This window comes from Neophocaena asiaeorientalis, unplaced genomic scaffold (assembly GCF_003031525.2).
Source record: "Neophocaena asiaeorientalis asiaeorientalis breed wild unplaced genomic scaffold, Neophocaena_asiaeorientalis_V1.1 scaffold15, whole genome shotgun sequence".
NCBI classification, from domain to species: domain Eukaryota; kingdom Metazoa; phylum Chordata; class Mammalia; order Artiodactyla; family Phocoenidae; genus Neophocaena; species Neophocaena asiaeorientalis.
In genome coordinates this window covers 10,130,967-10,153,564 of record NW_020185328.1, presented here as the reverse complement: position 1 = coordinate 10,153,564, position 22,598 = coordinate 10,130,967, and the positions used below count along the sequence as shown (strand labels likewise).

At 37.1% G+C, this 22,598-nt stretch overlaps 1 protein-coding gene across 6 annotated transcripts in view; it reads left to right on the top strand.

Annotated features, from left to right (window-relative positions):
* The window catches only part of ZZZ3 (zinc finger ZZ-type containing 3), a 109,111-nt gene that overhangs the window by 71,481 nt on the left and 15,032 nt on the right, over positions 1-22,598 (top strand). For 4 of the 6 annotated variants that reach the window (XM_024734556.1, XM_024734560.1, XM_024734558.1 and 1 more), the window contains 6 exons: positions 13,530-13,668; positions 16,971-17,118; positions 17,205-17,320; positions 18,873-18,944; positions 19,983-20,084; positions 20,748-20,843. In XM_024734556.1, the coding sequence (XP_024590324.1) occupies positions 13,530-13,668; positions 16,971-17,118; positions 17,205-17,320; positions 18,873-18,944; positions 19,983-20,084; positions 20,748-20,843 (673 nt within the window). The remainder of the gene's footprint in view (positions 1-13,529; positions 13,669-16,970; positions 17,119-17,204; positions 17,321-18,872; positions 18,945-19,982; positions 20,085-20,747; positions 20,844-22,598) is intronic. The other 2 variants (XM_024734559.1, XM_024734557.1) reach the window with 1 other exon arrangement.

Genomic DNA, 22,598 nt, shown 5'->3' with positions numbered 1-22,598 from the left:
GGACGCGCAGGCGCAGCGGCCATGGATCACGGGCCCAGCCGTTCTGCGGCATGTGGGATCTTCCTGGACCAGGGCTCAAACCTGTGTCCACTGCATCGGCAGGCGGACTGCCAACCACTGCGCCACCAGGGAAGCCCCCCTACTAAATTTTAATGATTCAGCTTAAAAAGAGAAATTTCAGATTGGTTTTTCAATTAAAATATTTCATTAAGAATTTTAAATTTGCACCGCAACAAAGAGTAGCCCCCACTTGCCGCAACTAGAGAAAGCCCCCGCACAGCAAGGAAGACCCAATGCAGCCAGAAAATAAAAAATAAATAAAATTAAATTTTAAAAAAAGTTAAATTTATTTTTAGGAGAAAAACTTTTAAACTTACAACATGTATTTTCCTTTTTTCTTTTTATGACCCTTAAAAGTGGGTGCTAATCTTTAATTTGGCATCTATAATAAGATGGCTTCTGACATTTATTAAGCATAACTATTATAATCTACAATAATATTAAAAAATTCTTATATTGTTTATACGCCATTAGATGACAGGCAGCATAGAATTTTAAAGGGCCAGTCCAAATAGCATTATGTCAGAAGTGGTTTCATGGTAATATGTTGCACTCTGATCATATTTTTATTTATTTGGTCTTATACTTTGAAGAGCAAGTAATAAGTAAATGTCTGTAAATTATCAGATATAATTTCCCTCAGTCTTCATTTGTGTTAATATTCATTTACTGAAAAAGATATGTCCTTGAGAACATCTTCCATCATTTCTTTGATTCTAAGAAACGATTGAAATCTTTCAGTTTTCTGGAACACTTCAGCTAATATATAGTAACATTTGAAGACCGCAACAAAAATGCAAACTCAAGTTACATGGATTTGTTATGATTAATTTAAAAGTAGGTATTACAAATATGATTTTCTAATGTCTTACTAGCCTAGCTGAACTTGAATTGGCAGGCTCTTGAATAAATAGATGGTTCTAGTTTTAAGAAATTATTATTATTTTTTTCTAGACATAGTAATTTTTGTCTGCCATGTTCAGAGTCCTAGGTTTAACTAATTAGTTTAGAACTATCTTAAAGGTGGGGTGAAAAAAATTACAGTAGCTTGTTAATCATGCTCATAAATCATGTAAAAATAAATGATTGTGTATGACCAGCATCTATTTTGACTTATTAAGTGTAGGTGAAATCCAAGTCGGTCACTGGCATTGTGATTTAGGGCTCACAAGTCTTTCAGTGCTAGGGTAATTACCTTTGGTTAAAGATGGTGCTTCAGTACTATAGATCCTTTTTTTTGGATTATATTTGATTAACAATGCTGTGTTAGTTTCAGGTGTACAGCAAAGTGATTCAGTTATACATATACATGTATCTGTTCTTTTTCATATTCTTTTCCCATTTAGGTTATTACAGAGTAGTGAGCATAGCTCCCTGTGCTATACAGTAGGTCCTTGTTGGTTATCTGTCTATCTATTTATTTATTTATTTAAAAAAGGTTGAGCCTTCTTTTAATTAATTTATTTTTATTTTTGGCTCTGTTGGGTCTTCGTTTCTGTGCAAGGGCTTTCTCTAGTTGTGGCAGGTGGGGGCCACTCTTTATCACGGTGCGTGGGCCTCTCACTATTGCGGCCTCTCTTGTTGCGGAGCACAGGCTCCAGACGCGCAGGCTCAGTAGTTGGTGGCTCACGGGCCTAGTTGCTCCGCGGCATGTGGAGACCAGGCTCGAACCCGTGTCCCCTGCATTAGCAGGCAGATTCTCAACCACTGCGCCACCAGGGAAGCTCTATTTATTTATTTTTATAAATTTATTTATTTTTGGCTGTGTTGGGTCTTCATTCTTGCGTGTGGGCTTTCTCTAGTTGCGGCGAGTGGGGGCTACTCTTCATTGTGGTGCACAGGCTTCTCATTGTGTTGGCTTCTCGTTGTGGAGCACGGGCTCTAGGCACGTGGACTTCAGTAGTTGTGGCATGCGGGCTCAGAAGTTGTGGCTTGCGGGCTCTGGAGTGCAGGCTCAGTAGTTGTGGCGCACGGGCTTAGTTGCTCCGCAGCATTTGGGATCTTCCCTGACCAGTGATTGAACCTGTGTCCACTGCATTGGCAGGCAGATTCTTAATCACTGCACCACCAGGGAAGCCCAGTTATCTGTTTTAAATACAGCAGTGTGTACATGTCATGTCCAAACTCCCAGTCGATCTCTCCCCACCACCCTTCCCCCTGGTAACCATAAGTTTGTTCTCTAAGTTTGTGAGTCTCTTTGTGTTTTGTATGTAAGTTCATTTGTATCAATTTTTTTTTAGATTCCATATATAAGCGATATCATATATTTGTCTTTCTCTGACTGACTTCATTTATTATGATAATCTCCAGGTCCATCCGTGTTGCTGCAAATGGCATTATTTCTTTTTAATGGTTCCCTATGCTATATAATAGGTCCTTATTAGTTATCTATTTTATGTATAGTAGTGTGTATATGTCAATCCCAATCTCCCAATTTATCCCTCCCCCGCTTACCCCCTGGTAAATATAAGTTTATTTTCTACATCTGTGACTCCAGTTCTGTTTTGTAAATAAGTTTATTTTTAGCCTTTTTTTAGATTCCATATATAAGCGATATCATATATTTGTCTTTCTCTGACTGACTTCATTTATTATGATAATCTCCAGGTCCATCCGTGTTGCTGCAAATGGCATTATTTCTTTTTAATGGATGAGTAATATTCCATTGTATACATGTACCACTTCCTCTTTATCCATTCATGTGTTGGTAGACATTTAGGTTGCTTCCATGTCTTGGCTATTGTGAACAGCAGTGCAGTGAACATTGATGTGCATATATTCTTTTGAACCATATTATTTTCCAGATATATGCCCAGGTGTGGGATTACTGAATCATATGGTAGCTCTATTTTTAGTTTTTGAAGGGGCTTCCATATTGTTCTCCATAGTGGCTATACCAATTTACATTCTTACCAACAGTGTAGGGGGATTCCCTTTTCTCCACACCCTCTCCAGCATATTGTTTATAGGTTTTTTGTTTTTGTTTTTTTTTTTTTTTGGCTGCGTTGGGTCTTCGTTGCTGCATGCTGGCTTTCTCTAGTTGCAGCGAGTGGGGGCTACTCTTCCTTGTGGTGCATGGGCTTCTCATTGCAGTGTCTTCTCTTGTTGCAGAGCACAGGCTCTAGGCATGTGGGCTTCAGTAGTTGTGGCTTGTGGGCTCTAGAGCACAGGCTCAGTAGTTGTGGCGCACAGGCTTAGTTGCTCCACGGCATGTGGGATCTTCCTGAACAGGGATTGAACCCATGTCCCCTGCATTGGCAGGCAGATTCTTAACCACTGTGCCACCAGGGAAGCCCTTGTCTGTAGATTTTTTGATGATGGCCATTCTGACTGGTGTGAGGTGATAGCTCATTGTGTGGTTTTTTTTTTTTAAGATTTATTTATTTGTTTGGTTGCACCAGGTCTTAGTTACAGCAGGTGGGCTCCTTAGTTGTGGCTTGTTGGCTCCTTAGTTGCAGCATGTGGGCTCCTTAGTTGTGGCAGGTGGCCTCCTCCTTAGTTGCAGCTCCAGGGCTCCTTAGTTGTGGCTCGCAAGCTCCTAAGTTGTGACACATGGGCTCCTTAATTGTGGCATGCAAAGTCTTAATTGTGGCATACATGAGGGATCTAGTTCCCTGACCAGGGGTCGAACCCAGGCCCCCTGCATTGGAAGCGCAGAGTCTTATCCATTGCGCCACCAGGGAAGTCCCCTCATTGTAGTTTTGATTTGCATTTCTCAAATAATTAGTGATGTTGAGCATCTTTTCACATGCCTCTTAGCCATCTTTATGGGTTTTTTTTTTGGAGAAATGTCTATTTAGGTCTCCTGCCCATTTTTTGATTGGGTTGTTTGTCTTTTTGACATTGATCCACATGAGTTGTTCGTAAATTTTGGAGACTAATCTCTTGTCGGTCGCATTGTTTGCATATATTTTCTCCCATTCTGTGGGTTGTCTTTCGTCTTGTTTATGGTTTTCTTTGCTGTGCGAAAGCTCTTAGGTTTAATTAGGTCCCATTTGTTTATTTTTGTTTTTATTTTCATTACTCTAGGAGACAGATCGAAAAAGATCTTGCTGTGATTCATGTCAAATAGTTTTCTGCTTTTGTTTTCCTCTGAGAGTTTTATAGTATCTGGTCTTACATTTAGATCTTTAATCCCTTTTGAGTTTATTTTTGTATGCTGTGAACAAATGTTCTAATTTTATTTTTTAACATGTAGCTGTCCAGTTTTCCCAGCACCATTTATTGAAGAGACTGTCTTTCCTCCATTGTATAGTCTTGCCTCTTTGTCATAGATTGACCATAGGTGCGTGGGTTTAATTTTGGGCTTTCTATCCTGTTCCATTGATCTATATTACTGTTTTGGTGCCAGTACCATACTGTTTTGATGACTGTAGTTTTGTAGTATAGACTGAAGTCAGGGAGCCTGATTCCTCCAGCTCCGTTTTTCTTTCTCAAGATTGCCTTGGCTATTCGGGGTCTTTTGTGTCTCCATACAAATTTTAAGATTTTTTTTTTCTAGTTCTGTGAAAAATGCCATTGGTAATTTGATAGAGATTGCATTGAATCTGTAGATTGCCTCGGGTAGTATAGTCATTTTAACAATGTTGATTCTTCCAATCCAAGAACATGGTATATCATTCCGTCTGTTTGTGTCATCTTCAGTTTCTTTCATCAGCGTCTTGTAGTTTTCAGAGTACTGTACAAGTCTTTTGTCTCCTTAGGTTTATTCCTAGGTATTTTATTCTTTTTGATGTGACAGTAAATGGGATTGTTTCCTTAATTTCTCTTTCAGTCTTTTGTTGTTGGTGTATAGAAATGCAACAGATTTCTGTGTATTAATTTTGTATCCTGCAGCTTGACCAAATTCATTGATGAGCTCTAGTAGTTTTCTGGTAGCATCAGTAGGGTTTTCTTTGTATATACTGTCATGTCATCTGCAAACAGTGACAGTTTTACTTCTTCTTTCCAATTTGGATTTCTCTTATTTCTTTTTCTTCTCTGGTTGCCATGGCTAGGACTTCCAAAACTGTGTTGAATAAAAGTGGTCAGAGTGGGCACCCTTGTCTTGTTCCTGATCTTAGAGGAAATAAATGCTTTCAGCTTTTCACCATTGAGTATGATGTTAGCTCTAGGTTTGTCATATATGGCCTTTATTATGTTGTGGTATGTTCCCTCTATGCCCACTTTCTGGAAAGTCTTTATAAATGGGTATTGAATTTTGTCAAAAGCTTTTTCTCCATCTGTTGAGATGATTATGTGGTTTTTATTGTTCAATTTGTTGATGTGGTGTATCACACTGATTCACGGCTATAGATCTTTTTTTTTTTCTTTTTCTTTTTTTTTTGTGGTATGCGGGCCTCTCACTGCCGTGGCCTCTCCTGTTGCGGAGCACAGGCTCCGGACACGCAGGCTCAGTGGCCATGGCTCACGGGCCCAGCTGCTCCGCGGCATGTGGGATCCTCCTGGACCGGGGCACGAACCCGCGTCCCCTGCATCGGCAGGCGGACTCCCAACCACTGCACCACCAGGGAAGCCCCAGAATCAACCTTTCTAATGGTCCCTTTCCCATCTGCATTTAAACATGCTTAAGTCTTTTCTGATTGAAAGATTTTCTTTTCATTTCCCAAATACCTTTCAACTACTTACTTTCTCCCCTTCACAGCTAAATTTCTTGATTAAATTGATTATATTTCCCATTTCTCCTTTGTTAACTTTTCACTCAATCCTAAAGTATTGAAGTCTAGCTTAAACCTCCTAGCACGCCACTGAAGTGACTTACTAATGATTTCCTTGTGTGAAATCTAGTGGACATAGCCTTTTACCTTAGATTTTTTTTTAAATTAGAAGTTGGCTTCACTGGCCCTCCTTCTTGAAATTTTTTTCTTTTTTAATATTTCTTTTGTCCAGGCAGTCACCAAGTGCTATAGAACCTACCATATAAATCTCTCAAATTACCTACTCACCTCATTCTTTCTCCATGCCCACTACCTGAATACAGTCTGTCTTTCCTCTTGGTTATTACAGCAAGAGCTCATTAATTGGTCTCCTTTTGGAGTCTTGCTCCACTCTAATCCATTCTCCTTGTTCTGGTGTGAATGGTTTTTGTAAAAAGCAATTTTTTTCCTTCAGCTTAAAACTCCTCCAGAGCTTCCCATTGCCCTTAAAATCAAATTCAGTCTTGACTTTACAGACCTGTGTGTAATTGATCCCATTCTTCCTCTCGAGCCTCAACTCTGTCTTCACTCCCAGTCGTACCAAACCTCTTTTCTGGTCTTAGGTTCTGTGCTTTGCCTAGAAGCATTTCTGCATAATGTTCCTTCTGTTTGGTTGGAAAAATTCTTGAACTCTTCTTCCCTTCTACACCTCTTCCCCAGCTAATTCCCTTTCTTCTTTCTGGTCTCAGCTGAACTTCTTTTGGGAAGCTTTTCCTGACCCTCAGAGACCTCTGTTTAAAGCCCTCCTATATTGTGTGCATTCCTCTTTACAACACTCATACCCCATATTGTAATTGACTGTTTACTTATTTGTGTTGCCCCCTTGACTGATACCTCTGATAGGAAAAGGCCCTTTGTATCCCGAGTGTTTAATGCAGTACTTTAGCATAGGAGGTGAATGAGTTAATGAAAACAGAATGAAATCATGCTGCTTCTTCAGGTATTTGTAACTAAGAAAAACTATGTTAAAAACCGTACTTTGGCATCAGAGTATAGAAATATGTATGAAGCTTGTTTAAGCCTTCTATTTAAGTTAGACCCAGATAAAACAAAAAGTGATAAGACAAGGAAAATATAGCTTAACTGTCATGCTTTTTTTTGTTGTTGTTGTTAAAGTATTGTAGACAGAGATTGTAGACTCCAATCTAGATTTATCCTAGGCCAGTTTCCAGGTACTAAGATAGACTCGGAAAAGAGAAATCTGATAACTTTTATTGTAGAGACCATTGAAAGAATGACTGTATCTTCAGGATATTGATGAAACCTTAAGGGAAATGCCTTTTTTTTTTTTTTTTTTTTTCGCGGTATGCGGGCCTCTCACTGTTGTGGCCTCTCCCATTGCGGAGCACAGGCTCCGGACGCAGAGGCTCAACGGCCATGGCTCACGGTCCCAGCTGCTCTACAGCATATGGGATCTTCCCAGACCGGGGCAAGAACCCGTGTCCCCTGCATTGGCAGGCGAACTCTCAACCACTGCGCCACCACGGAAGCCCCTTCTATGCTTTTAAAATTAAAAGAGTACACGGTTTTTTCTTTATTTGTTTTTATTTATTTTTTTTATTAATTTAAAAAAAAATTTTGGCTGTGTTGGGTCTTTGTTGCTGCGCATGGGCTTTCTCTAGTTGCGGTGAGCAGGGTCTACTCTTTGTTGCTGTGAGTTGGCTTCTCATCATGGTGGCTTCTCTTGTTGTGGAGCATGGGCTCTCGGCACACGGGCTTCAATAGTTGTGGTGCGTGGGCCCAGTAGTTGTGGCTCCCAGACTCTAGAGCACAGGCTCAGTAGTTATGCTGCACGGGCTTAGTTGCTCCGTGACATGTGGGATCTTACCAGACCAGGGCTCAAACCCCGTGTCCCCTGCATTGGTGGGCGGATTCTTAACCACTGTACCACCAGGGAAGTCCCTCTTTATTTGTTTTTAATTCAGCATTTTTAGTTGTTTTCAATACAGGGTTGATCTTTATATCTGGAAAGACATACTTTCAGGAGCTGAGGTATTAGTTTCTGTCTTAACACAGAATTTCATAAAAGTCTTTGATCATTCTCTAATGAAAAGTGAGAGAGACCATTTGTGAATTCTTGAATTTGAAAATCCTGTAGTTTTAGAGTTTCAAATCCTTCGTGAAGGAAGACAATAATTTTAAAAACCATGTGTTCTACTTTCATGAAAGTAATTTCTGTTCAATCATGTATATACATGGTGAGCTCAATATTTTGCAGACAGTAGAAAATGCCACACTTAGTTAAGATAATGGTATAGTTAGAGTAAATTGAGGCTCCTCCCTCAATTGTTTTACCCTGGTAGATTGCTATGATGAAATTTGTTATTGTTTAAAATTTTGTTAAAATGTTACTGTTATTTTTGAGAACCAATTTGCTTTACATAACTTTGTCCTATTGAACATAAAGTCTACAGTAAATCTTGCTATTCTTTTTCTTATTTCCTTCTACTCACAATGCATACAAGAGTGCATTTGTGCACATGTGAAAACATTTGTTAAGTCATCTGATTGTAAGTTTTTCCTATACCCATTTTCCTTTTCTTCTTACAGTATAAACTAATAGATTTATTATTATGCCATGTTACTTTCTCTAGTTTTTTTCAGTGTGTTTAATCAAGCTTAGTGTTCCAGCTAATAATAATCATGCTACTCTTTCTCCCTCATCTTCGTTCCCACCTCATATACTATAAAACTTTTCTTTTTGCTAAGCCGGGTTTTAATTAATTAATTAGTTAATTTGGCTACGCCAAGTCTTAGTTGAGGCCCGTGGGATCTTCGTTGCGGCATGCGGAATCTTTTAGTTGTGACATGCGAAATCTTAGTTGTGGCATGTGGGATCTAGTTCCCTGACCAGGGATTGAACCCAGGCCCCCTGCATTGGGAGCGCAGACACTGGACCACCAGGGGAGTGCCTGCTAAGCTGTTTGAAAGTGTGTTGTAGACTTATCACCTGTATATGTTAGTATATGTCTCCTAAAAACAAGGACGTTCTCCTACATAACCTTAACTACCTTATTACACCAGTTTGGCACTGATACAAAGAGCAATATATTAAAAATTTTCCATCTATACACCCAAATGTCCGTTTTCCTGCTGTGGGAACTAATCTCAGATTATGCATTACATTTGATTGTCATGTCTCTGTATCTTTTGATCTAGAGCAGGGCCTTGCAGACTTTTCCCTAAAGGCGCAGATAGTAATATTTTAGGCTTTGGGGATCAACTCCACTTTATAGCTACTCCACTCTGTCATTGTAGCTAGAAAACAGCCATAGACATTGTGTAAACAAATGAGTATAGGTATGTCCCAATAAAACTTTATTTAAAAAAACAGGCAGACCATAGGTTGTAGACTCCTGATCTAGAATAGCTTTCTTTTTTTTTCCTTTCCTTTATTTTTTTTTTGGTGATGGTGAGGTCTTTAGTGACACTATTTAATGACTGAATAATCAAGCCAATTTTAGGGGCAGAATAACCCTCAGTTTAGATTTTTTAAAATGTTTCCCCAGGGACTTCCATGGTGGTACAGTGGTTAGGAATCCACCTACCAGTGCAGGGGATACGGGTTTGAGCCCTGGTCTGGGAAGATCCCACATGCCGCAGAGCAACTAAGCCCGTGTGCCACAACTACTGAAGCCCATGTGCCTAGAGCCAATGCTCCACAACAAGAGAAGCCCACACACCACAACGAAGAGTAGCCCCTGCTTGCTGCGACTAGAGAAAGCCCGTGTGCAGCAATGAAGACCCAATGCAGCCAAAAATAAATAAATAAATAGTTTCCCCATTAGTTTTTTAAAATTACAAATGCCATGTAACCTTCCACAATAGAATTGAAATCTGACTCGAAAAAGATTCTGGCTTGCTTGGAAATAAAATCTTTCTCCTCTCTCTCTCTCTCTCTCTCTCACTCTCACTGTCTCATAGTGTGTATAATATCACTGCCTAGAAATTGGAGAATGCAATTAAACTTCTAGATTGTTAATTCTTGGTATCCTCTTTCAGACATCAGTATTTTTACAAATATACTCTTTCATATAAATGTTTTAAAATTCACAGAAGTGAGTAAAGAATTCAGGAAGGCTTGGAGAGTGAAAAGTAGTGAAAGTAACTTAGATGTAGATTTGAGGAGTATTTCTATTTTAGTCAAATGTGATTCCTCAGTACACAAGCTAAAATTCTTTTTATGTTGAAGACATGAAACAGAAATAATATTAACAATTATCTGCCACAGCTAAGCTTGCTGTTCTTTGCATTGGATTCAGCTTTAGAAATAGATAAAAAATAATTTTGAGAGATTTAATACAAAGTTGTCCATGTGGGGAAGCTGTACTCTACTTGCATTCATGTAAAAGTATATACTTTTTTTTTTCCCCCAGTCTTTCCATCCTCTTACTTGGTTCAGTGAATAGCAGAATTGAAAGCAGCATGTTTTACTGGAGTAAAAGAGTTTCAGGATTTTTTTTTTTTTTTTGCTATACGCGGGCCTCTCACTGTTGTGGCCTCTCCCATTGCGGAGCACAGGCTCCGGACGCGCAGGCCCAGCGGCCATGGCTCACGGGCCCAGCCGCTCCGCGGCATGTGGGATCTTCCTGGACCGGAGCAGGAACCCGTGTCCCGTGCATCGGCAGGCGGACTCTCAACCACTGCGGCACCAGGGAAGCCCTTCAGGATTTTTTAATGCTTGAATTTCCTTTAAATATCTCTGTGAACATCTATGGTGATTGGGCACTGTCCTACCATCTTTTATTGGTTTTGACTGAGAGAAGGTTTTTCTTCGTATTGTGCCTTATCACAATTTGATTCTAGTTTGCCCCTTTCTATATTATAAAACAAGTCTATTTTCTTTTCCACATAACTGCATGTTACATAAAGATTGAAATAATATTTTATTGCAGGTTCCCATTTCTTGGCTAATTATTCCTCACATCACATTATGGAACAAATGGCTGGCATGATCTGTGCCTTGGTTTACTTACCTGTGAAATAAGGGTAATGGTACCTATCTTGTAAGTTGATTATGAGAATTGACTAATTGCACATTGTATAATATATATAGTACACATTCAGTAAATGTTTGACACTATTTGTTATTTCATATTACATAGTCTCCCATCCATCTTGTGTGGTCATGAACCTGTTTGTCTCTCAAAGCAGAGCTGAATACAGTAGCAAGTATGATCCGATTAGCCCAGGAAGAGTACAGTGGCCACATCACTGGTTAATTTAAACTCAAATTGGAGTTTTCTTTTTAACTCATTGTGGAGAACTTCAAGCATACAAAAAAGTGGACAGAATGGTATGATGGACCCTCACATACCCATCCTCCATCCCCCACGACATGGCAGTCCTGTCCCCATTCCTTCCCATCCAGTTCCTTTACTCCCTCTCTGGTGTAGTGGTAGATCCTCTATTATACCTAAGCTCTGTTCCTGATTTACTTTGATAATTACTGAAGCTTTTAAGGATAGTGCCTGCATTAATGAACAGGTGAATCTTGCCTCAATTGATGCCTGGGTCAGATTCCAGTGGTTTGCTTTTAGAGGTGAAGTGAGTGGATGGGTAGGATTGAAATTAGATTTGTCTGTATTATACTGTTTTTTAGATGTCATGCCAGTTTTTTATTTTCTCCATTTCTGCTTAGGGATATGTATGATAATCTTATTGGTAAAATCTCTGAATACTCTAGGAAATTATTCAAATTAGCTGGCCTAGAAGACTTAAATTCACTATCTTCTTACAGTCTTTTTACTTATTCTGGACTTTTAAGTCTTTACCAATGTATATATTAGGTTTTTCAATTTGCTAATCATTTAATCTTGATTGAAGAGAAGCAAAATAGGGAGTGAAGAGTTACACTTCCCTTGTAATCTCTGTTGGAATTATTTTTTAAAGTCAGAATCATTGTGGAATAATTTACATACAGTAAAAATTGTTATAATTTACTGACTTCAAATAGAGGCCTTTCTTCCCAGTGGCAGTGACTGACTGTAGCACTTTTTTCAAGCCTCTGCTTGTTTTTTCCTATAACTCTGTTCTTACTTGTGCCTCATTAATTGTTACTTGCTTACAGTAGTTTGCTGCAAGTTTAATAGACTCATAATCATTTTCATATTGATGATACAGAAGTGTGTCCTATTTAAAGCAGGGGTCAGTCATCACAGAGACACCATGTAAGTCTTTGGTTATTCAGCTACATGGGGTAGGTATTCTGAAGGTGAAATATGGCAATTAAGAGTATTATAGAGAGGCTAGGTTCTACCTAACTCAGTACAATCACCCTAAGATTGAGCGTGAGTGAGCCTGCCTGGTAAGAAAACACCAGCACGGTCAAGGTTTGTACATGCCATACACCTCAAAGCAAACAGAGGCAGAGTGAAGGTGAGTTTAGGCTTAACCTCTGTAACTGATCCAGGAGTAACTTAGTACAGACCTTGGTTTCCAATTCAGTTCTAACTTTTTTTTTTTTTTTTTTCAGTTCTAACTTTTGAATGAAGTATCTCTAGCTTGAGAGAAGCCTTACCCTTCAGTGTTAGGAGTTTTTACCTTGATTATTAAACATCTCATCAGGGATTAGTTAACAAGGGACTTGAGAATAAGAATATGTTTTAGGCAGGGGGCTGAAACGGTGTTCTAATAGAGAATGTCATGTTACAGTTACGCCATGGCTGTGAACATCAAAATTGCATTGTTTTACCCTTGAAATTTCTGCTTGTTTGCTAACTTCCGGACTTAAAAGTTTCAGTATACTTTTGATTGCACAGAACATCTGTCTATTTGTTCATTCAAAGAATATTTACTGAGCATCTATATGTTGGGAAGTGTGCTGCACACTGAATAAACAAAACAGTGGACTTTTCAGATGTGTTTGCCATTATGGAGTTTATAGTCTGTTGGGAAACAATGAAATTTATTGAAAGCCATAAAGAAAAATTGTGCTTCACTAATATTTTAAAGACCTAGTGACTTATTTTGAAGTGAACTTGGAGTGATTTGTTCTTGGTTCTTTTGCAAAATGCATTCGAGTATTCAGGGTTTTTGTGCTAATGTGTTTCCTTATGTGTATTGATATGTGAAATTAGACATTAGAGAGGCAAGACAATTTGAACTGGGGTGGGGGGGAGGAGAATATGAACAGATAGTAGGTTTGTGTGGGTAAAATTCTATGTTAGCTGTGCTAAATAGACTGTTATAGGCAGGGAAGTAAGAAATATCTTTGAGTCCTTTCTTCTGTAAAAATGTTTAATACTTAAGAATTGACAGGGAAGGAAACTTCCTCTAGAATGGAGGTATAACAGAAAAAGCAAATGAGAACCATGCCAACTAAGATCATGTCTGAATTATGTGACAGTTTCTTGTAACTCTGGTCAAGAAAATTTGCCTCAGATTTCTTATTCCAACAGAGTACAACAGAGGGACTGAATTTGGTGATCCCTCCTGGTGCTAAAAATCTTACGATTTAAAAAAAAATTTGACTTGGATTGCTGGAAAGTCAAGATGCTTGCTTTCTTACTTTCTGTACTTCTTCTGGTTCAAGAATTAAGAACTTTAGATGGGAGAATAAGGCTTTGCTTTCTCTAACTGCTATTTTCTGACTAGGTACTTCGTAACTCAGGAAGACGTCATTTATTCCCAGTAATATGTTTTACTAAAACTCTTTCAGGTAACCTTACAAAGACTGTGTGACTTAATAGTAGATCACGGCTTGAACTCTTTTTTAATTTATTGTTGTAACTAGAAAATTTTAGTGAGTGGTTTTTTTTTTTGTCTCTGTAGTTATCAGAGACTGTTACAGACGATTGCTGTACTCGAGGCTCAACGTTCTCAAGCAGTCCAGGACCTTGAAAACTTAGGCAGACATCAGAGAGAAGCACTAAAAAATCCCATTGGATTTGTGGAAAAACTCCAGAAGAAGGTATATATTGAGCAATTTTTAAGATTTATTGAGATGTATTTGGTAATAACTCGGTTTATTCTTTTTATATGATTATATACTTGTTTAAATGTTTAATTTTTTTCCCCTTCTGTAATTAACCATGTTACTGAAGGCAGAATACTGCCTTCCTTCACCCCCACCAAACACACAATAAAATATACCTCAATGAAGATAGCTAGGAGCTTTAATTGGATGTGTGTTTAGAAACTTGATGTCCTGTTCCTAGCCATTTTTACAGTCTTTTTCTGTTACTTTCGTCCTTCCCCATCTTAAAAATATTTTCCCTGTTTTGCTTTCAGTACTTCAAGATTGTTGAAGCTAAAAGAAAAAATACTTTAGTATTTATTTACTGCTTAGTTTAGAGTTACTTTTCTAACTCTGAACGTAGTGAGATAGAAAACAATGGTGATACAAACAAAAACTATATTTTAAATGTCTTTAAGGTTATGGTTGCCAAGTCTATGAGAATGAGGTATATAAATTTTACTTAATTTTGAAATGTTCTTTTATTTTAGTGTAAAATTCCTTATAATTCTATTTTTTCCTTAAAACATAACTTTCATATTTAAGCAGTTAACCACTTGAAAGTGATTCAAGTTTTTATAACTTTCTTAGTGTGTAAACATGGAGATAATCTAGATGTGCATTTATGCCATAGTATGTGTCTTGAATTAGGGGCCCACTAATTATTCAGTAAATTTGAGAGGCAAATATTAATCAGCATTGTCTGAAAAGATTAAAACTGAAAAACTATGAAAAAGAATCCTCTTTTTCACCTTAAACAACACAAAAATTTAGCCTGTTCAGTATGAAAAATTTAGTTATTAGTTACTAGTTTTTAATGAGTCACAGAAGTGGTCTACCAGGTGTTGAGGGAACAGCCCTGGGGACTTCATTTTATTTAGATGATTATTGTTTGGATTTGGATTTTTCTAGTTATGTTATTTACTTGGCAAGCATTCCTTTCTCTGCTTTCAGAACATTGAATATCATAATAGACGTAGGATCTATATATTGATTTGTTAAACCTTCTAGAGTTTTTAGAACCCTATTGTACCCTCTGTGTTATAGTGGGCCCACTTAGGTGTTTATTGATTCTGCACTGCTGTCATGAAACAATTTGCTGGTGCAAAAAGATACAGTACTTACAGTGTTTACTTATCATTGATTCAGCTAAAACAGATGGTGTTTTAACCTTAATCGCATTTTATTCATGTTCTTGGGTGGGCAAAAAGATGCAGTTATGCACATTTACTAGATACGTATGTGGTTGGTTATTTGCTGGTTTTCCATTTCTGTGTTTAGTTTAGAACTGAATTTCTTTTCACTTTATCTCAGAAACAGAGATGTGATATTGACTATCTTAAGAATTTTTTCAAAAATGTACAAATGTGTATTAAATCCCAGATACTTTGGTAATCATAAAAGACTTATGTTCCTTGGAAAGAAAATTTTCTGCTGGATTTAATTTAGAAGTTTGAGTTTTCACTTTTTCTGTGTTAACTCATGTATGCTTAAATTGTCTATTTTCTTCAGGTTTACCAGAGTAGTTAAGTTGTTGACATGTGATCTCTTTGTTTTACTGGACATCTAAAAACTCCTAATTGAAATTAAGGAAACTTGGATTATATATTGGATTATATATTGGATTATATATTGGTATTATATATTATATATTGGAAACTTGGATTATATATTGGTATTGGTATTATATACTGGTATATATTGGTATATATAGAATGCAGGGAACCTTTACGGCTTGTTAGCTTTCTTTGATATTACTACCATCATTATTTTAAAAGACACTCTGTTCTAATTTTTCTAAAGTTGAACCTTAGACTAATATGTGTTATTATGATGATGGTGCTAATATAATATGTCACAAGCAAAATAAAAATTAAGAATTCTGTGTCACAAAGTGGATTTTGCCTGCCAAGTTCATATCACAGGCTCCGGATGTGCAGGCTCAGCGGCCATGACTCATGGCCTAGCCGCTCCGCGGCATGTGGGATCTTCCCGGACCGGGGCACGAACCCGTGTCCCCTGCATCGGCAGGCGGACTCTCAACCACTGCGCCACCAGGGAAGCCCTATGACCTGATTTTTTTCTCAACGTTTTATTTTGAAAAATGTTAAGTAGACGAAAAAGTGGAAAGTACTGTATAGTTAGCACACACATCCACCCCCAGATTCTACCATTAACATTTTATTATATTTGCTTGATTGTATGTTTATGCAATTCTTCCATCCACCATTCTATCTTATTTCAAGATGGAATGCATTTGATGCATTCCAGAGTTGCAGACATGCACACTTAACACCAAAACACTTCAGAATGCATATCGTTAACTAAATTTTTTTTTAAAACTTTTTCAGGTGAAATTTACATACAATGAAATTCAGAAATCCCAATTTTACCATTATATGAGTTCTGACAAATACACCCACCCATGAAACCCAAATCCCTATCAAAAGATTGATCATGGGCTTCCCTGGTGGCGCAGCGGTTGAGAGTCTGCCTGCCGATGCAGGGAACACGGGTTCGTGCCCCGTTCCGGGAAGATCCCACATGCTGCGGAGTGGCTAGGCCCGTGAGCCATGGCCACTGAGCCTGCGCGTCCGGAGCCTGTGCTCCGCAACGGGAGAGGCCACAACAGTGAGAGGCCAGCGTACAGCAAAAAAAAAAAAAAAAAAAAGATTGATCATACTGACCTGGTTTTAGTAATTATGACAACTATTAACTTCTCTAAAGATGGTTGGCAAAGTAATTGAATTCCAAGTAAACTAAAGATGTAGTTTTGATTCTCAAAATGTGATGTTTTTTTGTACACGTGCTGAGTTATATAGTGCGAAAATAATTAATAGTTTTATGGATAAGTCAGGAACACATGGGTCCATTAAAAATGAATTCTGTATATCAAGTCATATCTATTATATTTCAGTCAAACACATTTCATGTGCTGTTCTTAGAGATAAAAATCTTTCTTTGCTATTTCTGTTTAAAGTGTGTTAGTGATAAACAACAGTATGTTTATATAGTTCAGCTTTAGACCTCTAAAATTAGTGCTTATGTTTTGTTAAGTTCATTTTCCTTTACTTGGCTATCATTTCTACCATTTAGTGTTTAGACTGTATTAACTTCATTGGCTGTTGGATTCAAAAAGTGAGTAGAAATGCTCAGTTGATGATTATTTAGATTTGCAGTCATCTGAAAATTTGGTTGTAGTTGATAATTTCTTGAATTAAACTTAGTTTGTCACTTTCATTTTTTTCCCCCACCAGGCTGATATAGGGCTTCCATATCCACAGAGAGTTGTTCAGTTGCCCGAGATTGTATGGGACCAATATACCAATAGCCTTGGGAACTTTGAAAGAGAATTTAAAAATCGCAAAAGACATACTAGGAGAGTTAAGCTAGTTTTTGATAAAGGTAAGAAATTACATGATACAAATTTAATTAGAGAACTACCTGACAAAGTCTTGCTTTAATAATCCTATATGTGGTTTTCTTTTTAGTAGGTTTACCTGCTAGACCAAAAAGTCCTTTAGATCCTAGGAAGGATGGAGAGTCCCTTTCATACTCTATGTTGCCTTTGAGTGATGGTCCAGAAGGCTCAAACAGTCGTCCTCAGGTAAGCAGGATAAAGTGTTAAAGCAGGAAAATTTGAATTGTAGACAAAACATTTTAACATTTTGCTGGTTTGTATTCTTAAAATTCAAGCAGTCTTTCACTTGAAGGTATGATGAGAACATGAACTTTGAAGTTAAGAAAAAGCTGGGTTGAAATCATAACTCCACCACTTACTAGCTGTGGAACTTCAGATGTCATCTATATTAAAATCTCCAAGCTGCAGTTTCCTCTTATATAAAATGTGATTAATATCACCCTATGTTGTAGAGTTGTTGTGAGGAATATGAGTAGTACATGTAACATGCCCAGTTCAGTGCCTGACACATAATACAGTATTTATTCTAAAAATAAGAGCTCTTTGTGTGTAGTGGAATGTAACTAGGATTTGCTGGTTGTAACCTGGCCTTGCTGCTGTTAGTTAGATGAACTTTAATAAACATGTGGATTCAGAATGAAAAAGTAACATTTCTTTAAAATAAACAATAGCCATAAAGATAGTGGTATGTTGAGCTGTGTAACTAGTTAAAAATATTATGTACATTTTAGTAAAATTGATATTAGGCTCCATTTTATGAGCAAGACATACGTTTAGGATATTACTTTATTATTACTTAAATAAAAAGACTAGCACATTAAAAATATTATAATGGAAAAAATTCCACGTATAATTTCCTCATTGTTAGCAAAGAATATATATGGTACATTATTATTTCTAAAACTGCCCGAAACAGTCAGTACATATGATATCTTCAAGATGTTTCCCCACATCCTTAGGCTAGAAATAAAACTGTTCATATTTCAAAAGTAAAGAATAAATAGATAACAAAGGAGAAAGATGCACCTGGTGTGTGTTCATGCTTTGTTTCCTTCATTTTTCTTTGTGAGGGTGGATGTGATGCTTTATTTAAAAGATTGGGGGGGCTTCCCTGGTGGCACAGTGGTTGGGAGTCTGCCTGCCGATGCAGGGGACACGGGTTCGTGCCCCGGTCTGGGAGGATCCCACATGCTGCGGAGCGGCTGGGCCCGTGAGCCGTGGCCGCTGAGCCTGCGCGTCCGAAGCCTGTGCTCCGCGGTGGGAGAGGCCACAACAGTGAGAGGCCCGTGTGCCACAAAAAAAAAAAAAAAAAAAAAAAAATTTAAAAGATTGGGATGGAAATACTCTTCTGAGGTACAAGACACTAATTGGAAAATGGATTTGTTAAAAATATTTGAATTCTTTGGTTTTCAGATGATTTACAATCTACCAAAGATAGGTAATTCAAATAAAATATAAGCAATGTAACAATGATTATTAAAAAAAAAAGAAACATTTCTTTTTCTTTAAAATGAAGTTGCTGTCACCTATATCTCAAGATTGCTAGGAGTGTAAAACCAAATGAAATAAAAGAACATGAAAACATTTTGTAAGCAATAAATTATGTACACATTAAAAAAATAAATTTACTCACATATTTTGAAATTAATTAAAAATTTCACAATTTGTGTTTTATTTGGCTATATCAAAGGGTAGTCTTTGTTTTTTCTCTCTGACAAAAACCTTGTTTTATATGCAGATGATAAGAGGACGCCTGTGTGATGATACCAAACCTGAAACATTTAACCAGTTGTGGACTGTTGAAGAACAGGTAATAGATATTTCTAAATTGTGTAGGTTTAAAAAAAAAAAAAAAAAAAAAAAGCAGTTAAAATTAGAGCCAGTATTATGAGTAAAGTGTATATTGTTGTATGTAATCCCTCTTAACCATGAATTTAAAATATTTAAACTTGTTTCTGTATACCTTTTTGCATACTTCAAGAATTTTGCATTCTGAGAATATGTGAATTCCATTTTGGGGATCATTTTTAATTAAGGAACCTGGGTTTTGGGGAGGGGATTGAAAAAGATATTAAAACAGATGGAGTCAAGTTTTTGTAATGCAGCTTTGTGAGACAGAAAAACCTGGAGCCAAGTAAAGCTGTGCTTCAAAGTGAATTCTTGTTTTTGTTTGGAGGGGAGCTGGCAAAGCCAAGGTCAGAGTGTTCTCTTACATTTTGGCACATAGCTAGGATTGTTTGTGGGTAAGGTTTGAGACACATCTCTATCTCATGTGAGGATTAGCCCCACAGCTATAATGAGTTTATCAGTTTATAAAAAGCTTCAGGAAACTTTTATTTCCAACATTTGGACTATTTTGCATCCTTAGGACTATGGGAGAATTTAGGAGATAGGTCAGAATATTAAAATTAAATATTTGAATGAAGGACCACACAAAGGAGGAAAAGATCTCTTTTAGTATTCTGTCTAAATCCAAATGAATTTACATAGTTTTGTCAGATCCATAGTGGCAAGCCTAAACATAGTCTAGCAAGATAAAGTGGTCAGTGGAAATCACTAAAATATGTAACATATTAATTAATTACTTTCTTTGTTGGGGGTGCTTTCCTTTTTTTACTGAAGTGCATAGAAAATCTTTATAAGGTCTTTCATAGGTTTATTTTCTAATCTTATTTTTCTTGTGAAGTCTTAAATTCCTTACTAGAAATTTTTCCTATCATGAGGATTTCTAGTTGACCTAACCCCCAAAGTTGGGGAGGGAGTATTATAGTTTAAGATGAAAGGTGAATGTATTTATTTAGAAACTCAGTATTAAACTTTCTTAAATTTGGTCTTTGGTTTGGCTTAGAAAAAGCTTGAACAACTACTCTTGAAATACCCTCCTGAAGAAGTAGAATCTCGACGCTGGCAGAAGATAGCAGATGAACTGGGCAATAGGACAGCAAAGCAGGTAATTGAGGAGATAGCCCCATATTGTTGGCATGTTTCTGATGGTTTTTTAAATGAAGGACAGTGAAGCTAAAATCAGTAGACCTGCCCCTTCATATTTAGCTACACAGTGCTATAGTATGTGGAGTTTTAAAAAAGAAAATTGTGTATTTTTCTGTTGATTTTAGAAACAACTCTGAGATAATTCTGCTTTGGATCATTACTTAAAAATAAAAAAGTAATGGACTTGGTGTCTCTTGAATGTTTAATGAGTGCACCAGTTTGTGCTTTTTGGTTAGACTGTGCTAATAGATTTGTGATCGTGCCTTAGTCAGTATTCCCTGATTGTCTTTCTAAAAAAATATCTGTCAGTTTTCTCCTTCACATTCTCATTGATATTAATAGATGTGTTTTTATGCTGCAAGCACTTGTGTTCACAAGTTGAAACTGTGTTTAGCTTTGGAATCAAACAGATTTAATTTATTTTAACAGTTTTTTTGTCTCTATTTTAAAACATAAGTGTCTTTGGTGGCAATTTAAAATTATTTCTAGATTTATGGTAGATTTTAAGTTGTTACTATTCATTAAGATACACATGTATGTTTTAAAAACTATTTTAAAAAACTATTCTGGTACTGCATGTCTTGTCATTTATTACGTTAAAAGGCTTGTCATGTTTCCTTAGGTTGCCAGCCGAGTGCAGAAGTATTTCATAAAACTAACTAAAGCTGGCATTCCAGTCCCAGGCAGAACACCAAACTTATATATATACTCCAAAAAGGTAAAAAGAAAATAGGTAAAAGTAAACCTTAGATCTCAGATTAAATTCATCAAAGTCAGAGTTCCTGTGTAAAAGTTTATATATTTATCAGAACAGGGTTATTTTATTTTTTAAATTTGACTCACTCTAAACATTTTCTTATATATGGTAGGATTCCATTATTGCTACTCAGTGAGTTTCAATGACGATTATTCATTATTTTCTTAGGAGTAGGTTAGTTTATGTGAATGAGTGCTATTTGAAAGATATTAGATTGTATGTATGTCAAAAAGGCCTTTGTGATGTTAAAGTTTTTAGGGTGTTTGATTCTTTAATAAATATAATCAATTTCTGTTTTATACATATATTATATAAATCCAAGGTTAGAAATATTTGTTAAGATATTTAATCCTCACTGTAATTCTAAAAGTGTAGGTAGTATCACCTTCACTTTACTCATGATAATATTAATAGATAGCTTTTGTTCTTACTGTTGAATGCTCTGGGCTAGGTACTGTTCTACAACCTTTTTATAGATGAGAAAACTAAGTACATTGAGTAAATTGTCTAGTCACGTAGCTGGTAAGTCTGGGAATCATTGATCTTCTGATTCTGCACCTAAGCCTTTTCCACTGTTCTCTGCTGCTCTGTACAGTGAAAAAGCTACTGTCCCTCTCCTACATAGAACACTGCATAGAATTATAGCCAATTTTTTGCTTTAATTGCAAAAAAAATAAAGCACATCATTGGCCTTCTTTCATTTACTTGGTAAATCATCTGAGTACTTCCACTCCCCCGCAACTGCCACCGTTCACCTAAAGAGAAGCTAGGAGCCGATCTAATGCTGTTACCCTTCCTTAGTGAAGCTGACTGTTTTACATTAAGAATATTGTCTATATACCTCCATGTTTTAAAAATTTTGTTCTTATTCTTTTTATCAAGCTATGGAAGCTTGTTTTAATTTGTCAGATGTTTTAAATATTTTGGATTTTTTCTCCCCAAATATAGTATTATCTATTTAGATTTGTAGAGTTCATCCTGTAACTTCAGAATGTTGGAACTTTGATAACCACCATTTAACTTAACAGCTTTAATTTTCGTGATTTCTAGGTTATCTTTAGATGTGTTGTGCACCTTATGTTTTCACCACTAAGACTAGACGATGATAACAAAAGGAATACTAAAGAAACCTAAATGTGCTCCCTTCTTTGGGTGCACTGAATTTTAAGTTAACAGACATTTTGACTGCAGAGATCTAGCCCAGTCATAGACGTGGTTAGAGGTTTTTTGTTTTGTTTTGTTTTAAATAAATTTAATTAATTAATTAATTAATTTATTTTAGTTTTGGCTGTGTTGGGTCTTTGCTGCTGCACACAGGCTTTCTCTAGTTGCGGTGAGCGGGGGGCTACTCTTCGTTGTGGTGCGCGGGCTTCTCATTGCTGTGTCTTCTCTTCTTGCGGAGCACAGGCTCTAGGAGTGTGGGCTTCCGCAGTTGTGGTATGCGGGTTCAGTAGTTGTGGCTCATGGGCTCTAGAGAGCAGGCTCAGTAGTTGTGGCGCACGGGCTTAGTTGCTTCGCGGCATGTGGAATCTTCCCGGACCAGGGCTTGAACCTGTGTCACCTGCATTGGCAGGCGGATTCTTAACCACTGTGCCACCAGGGAAGTCCTGACATGGTTAGAGTTTGAATTTTGAAATGAAATGATGGTTCTCTATGTGGCTGAGATTATTCTTTGTGGCGGTGCTGTTAGTGAAGAGAGGAAGTCTGCATAGGGGT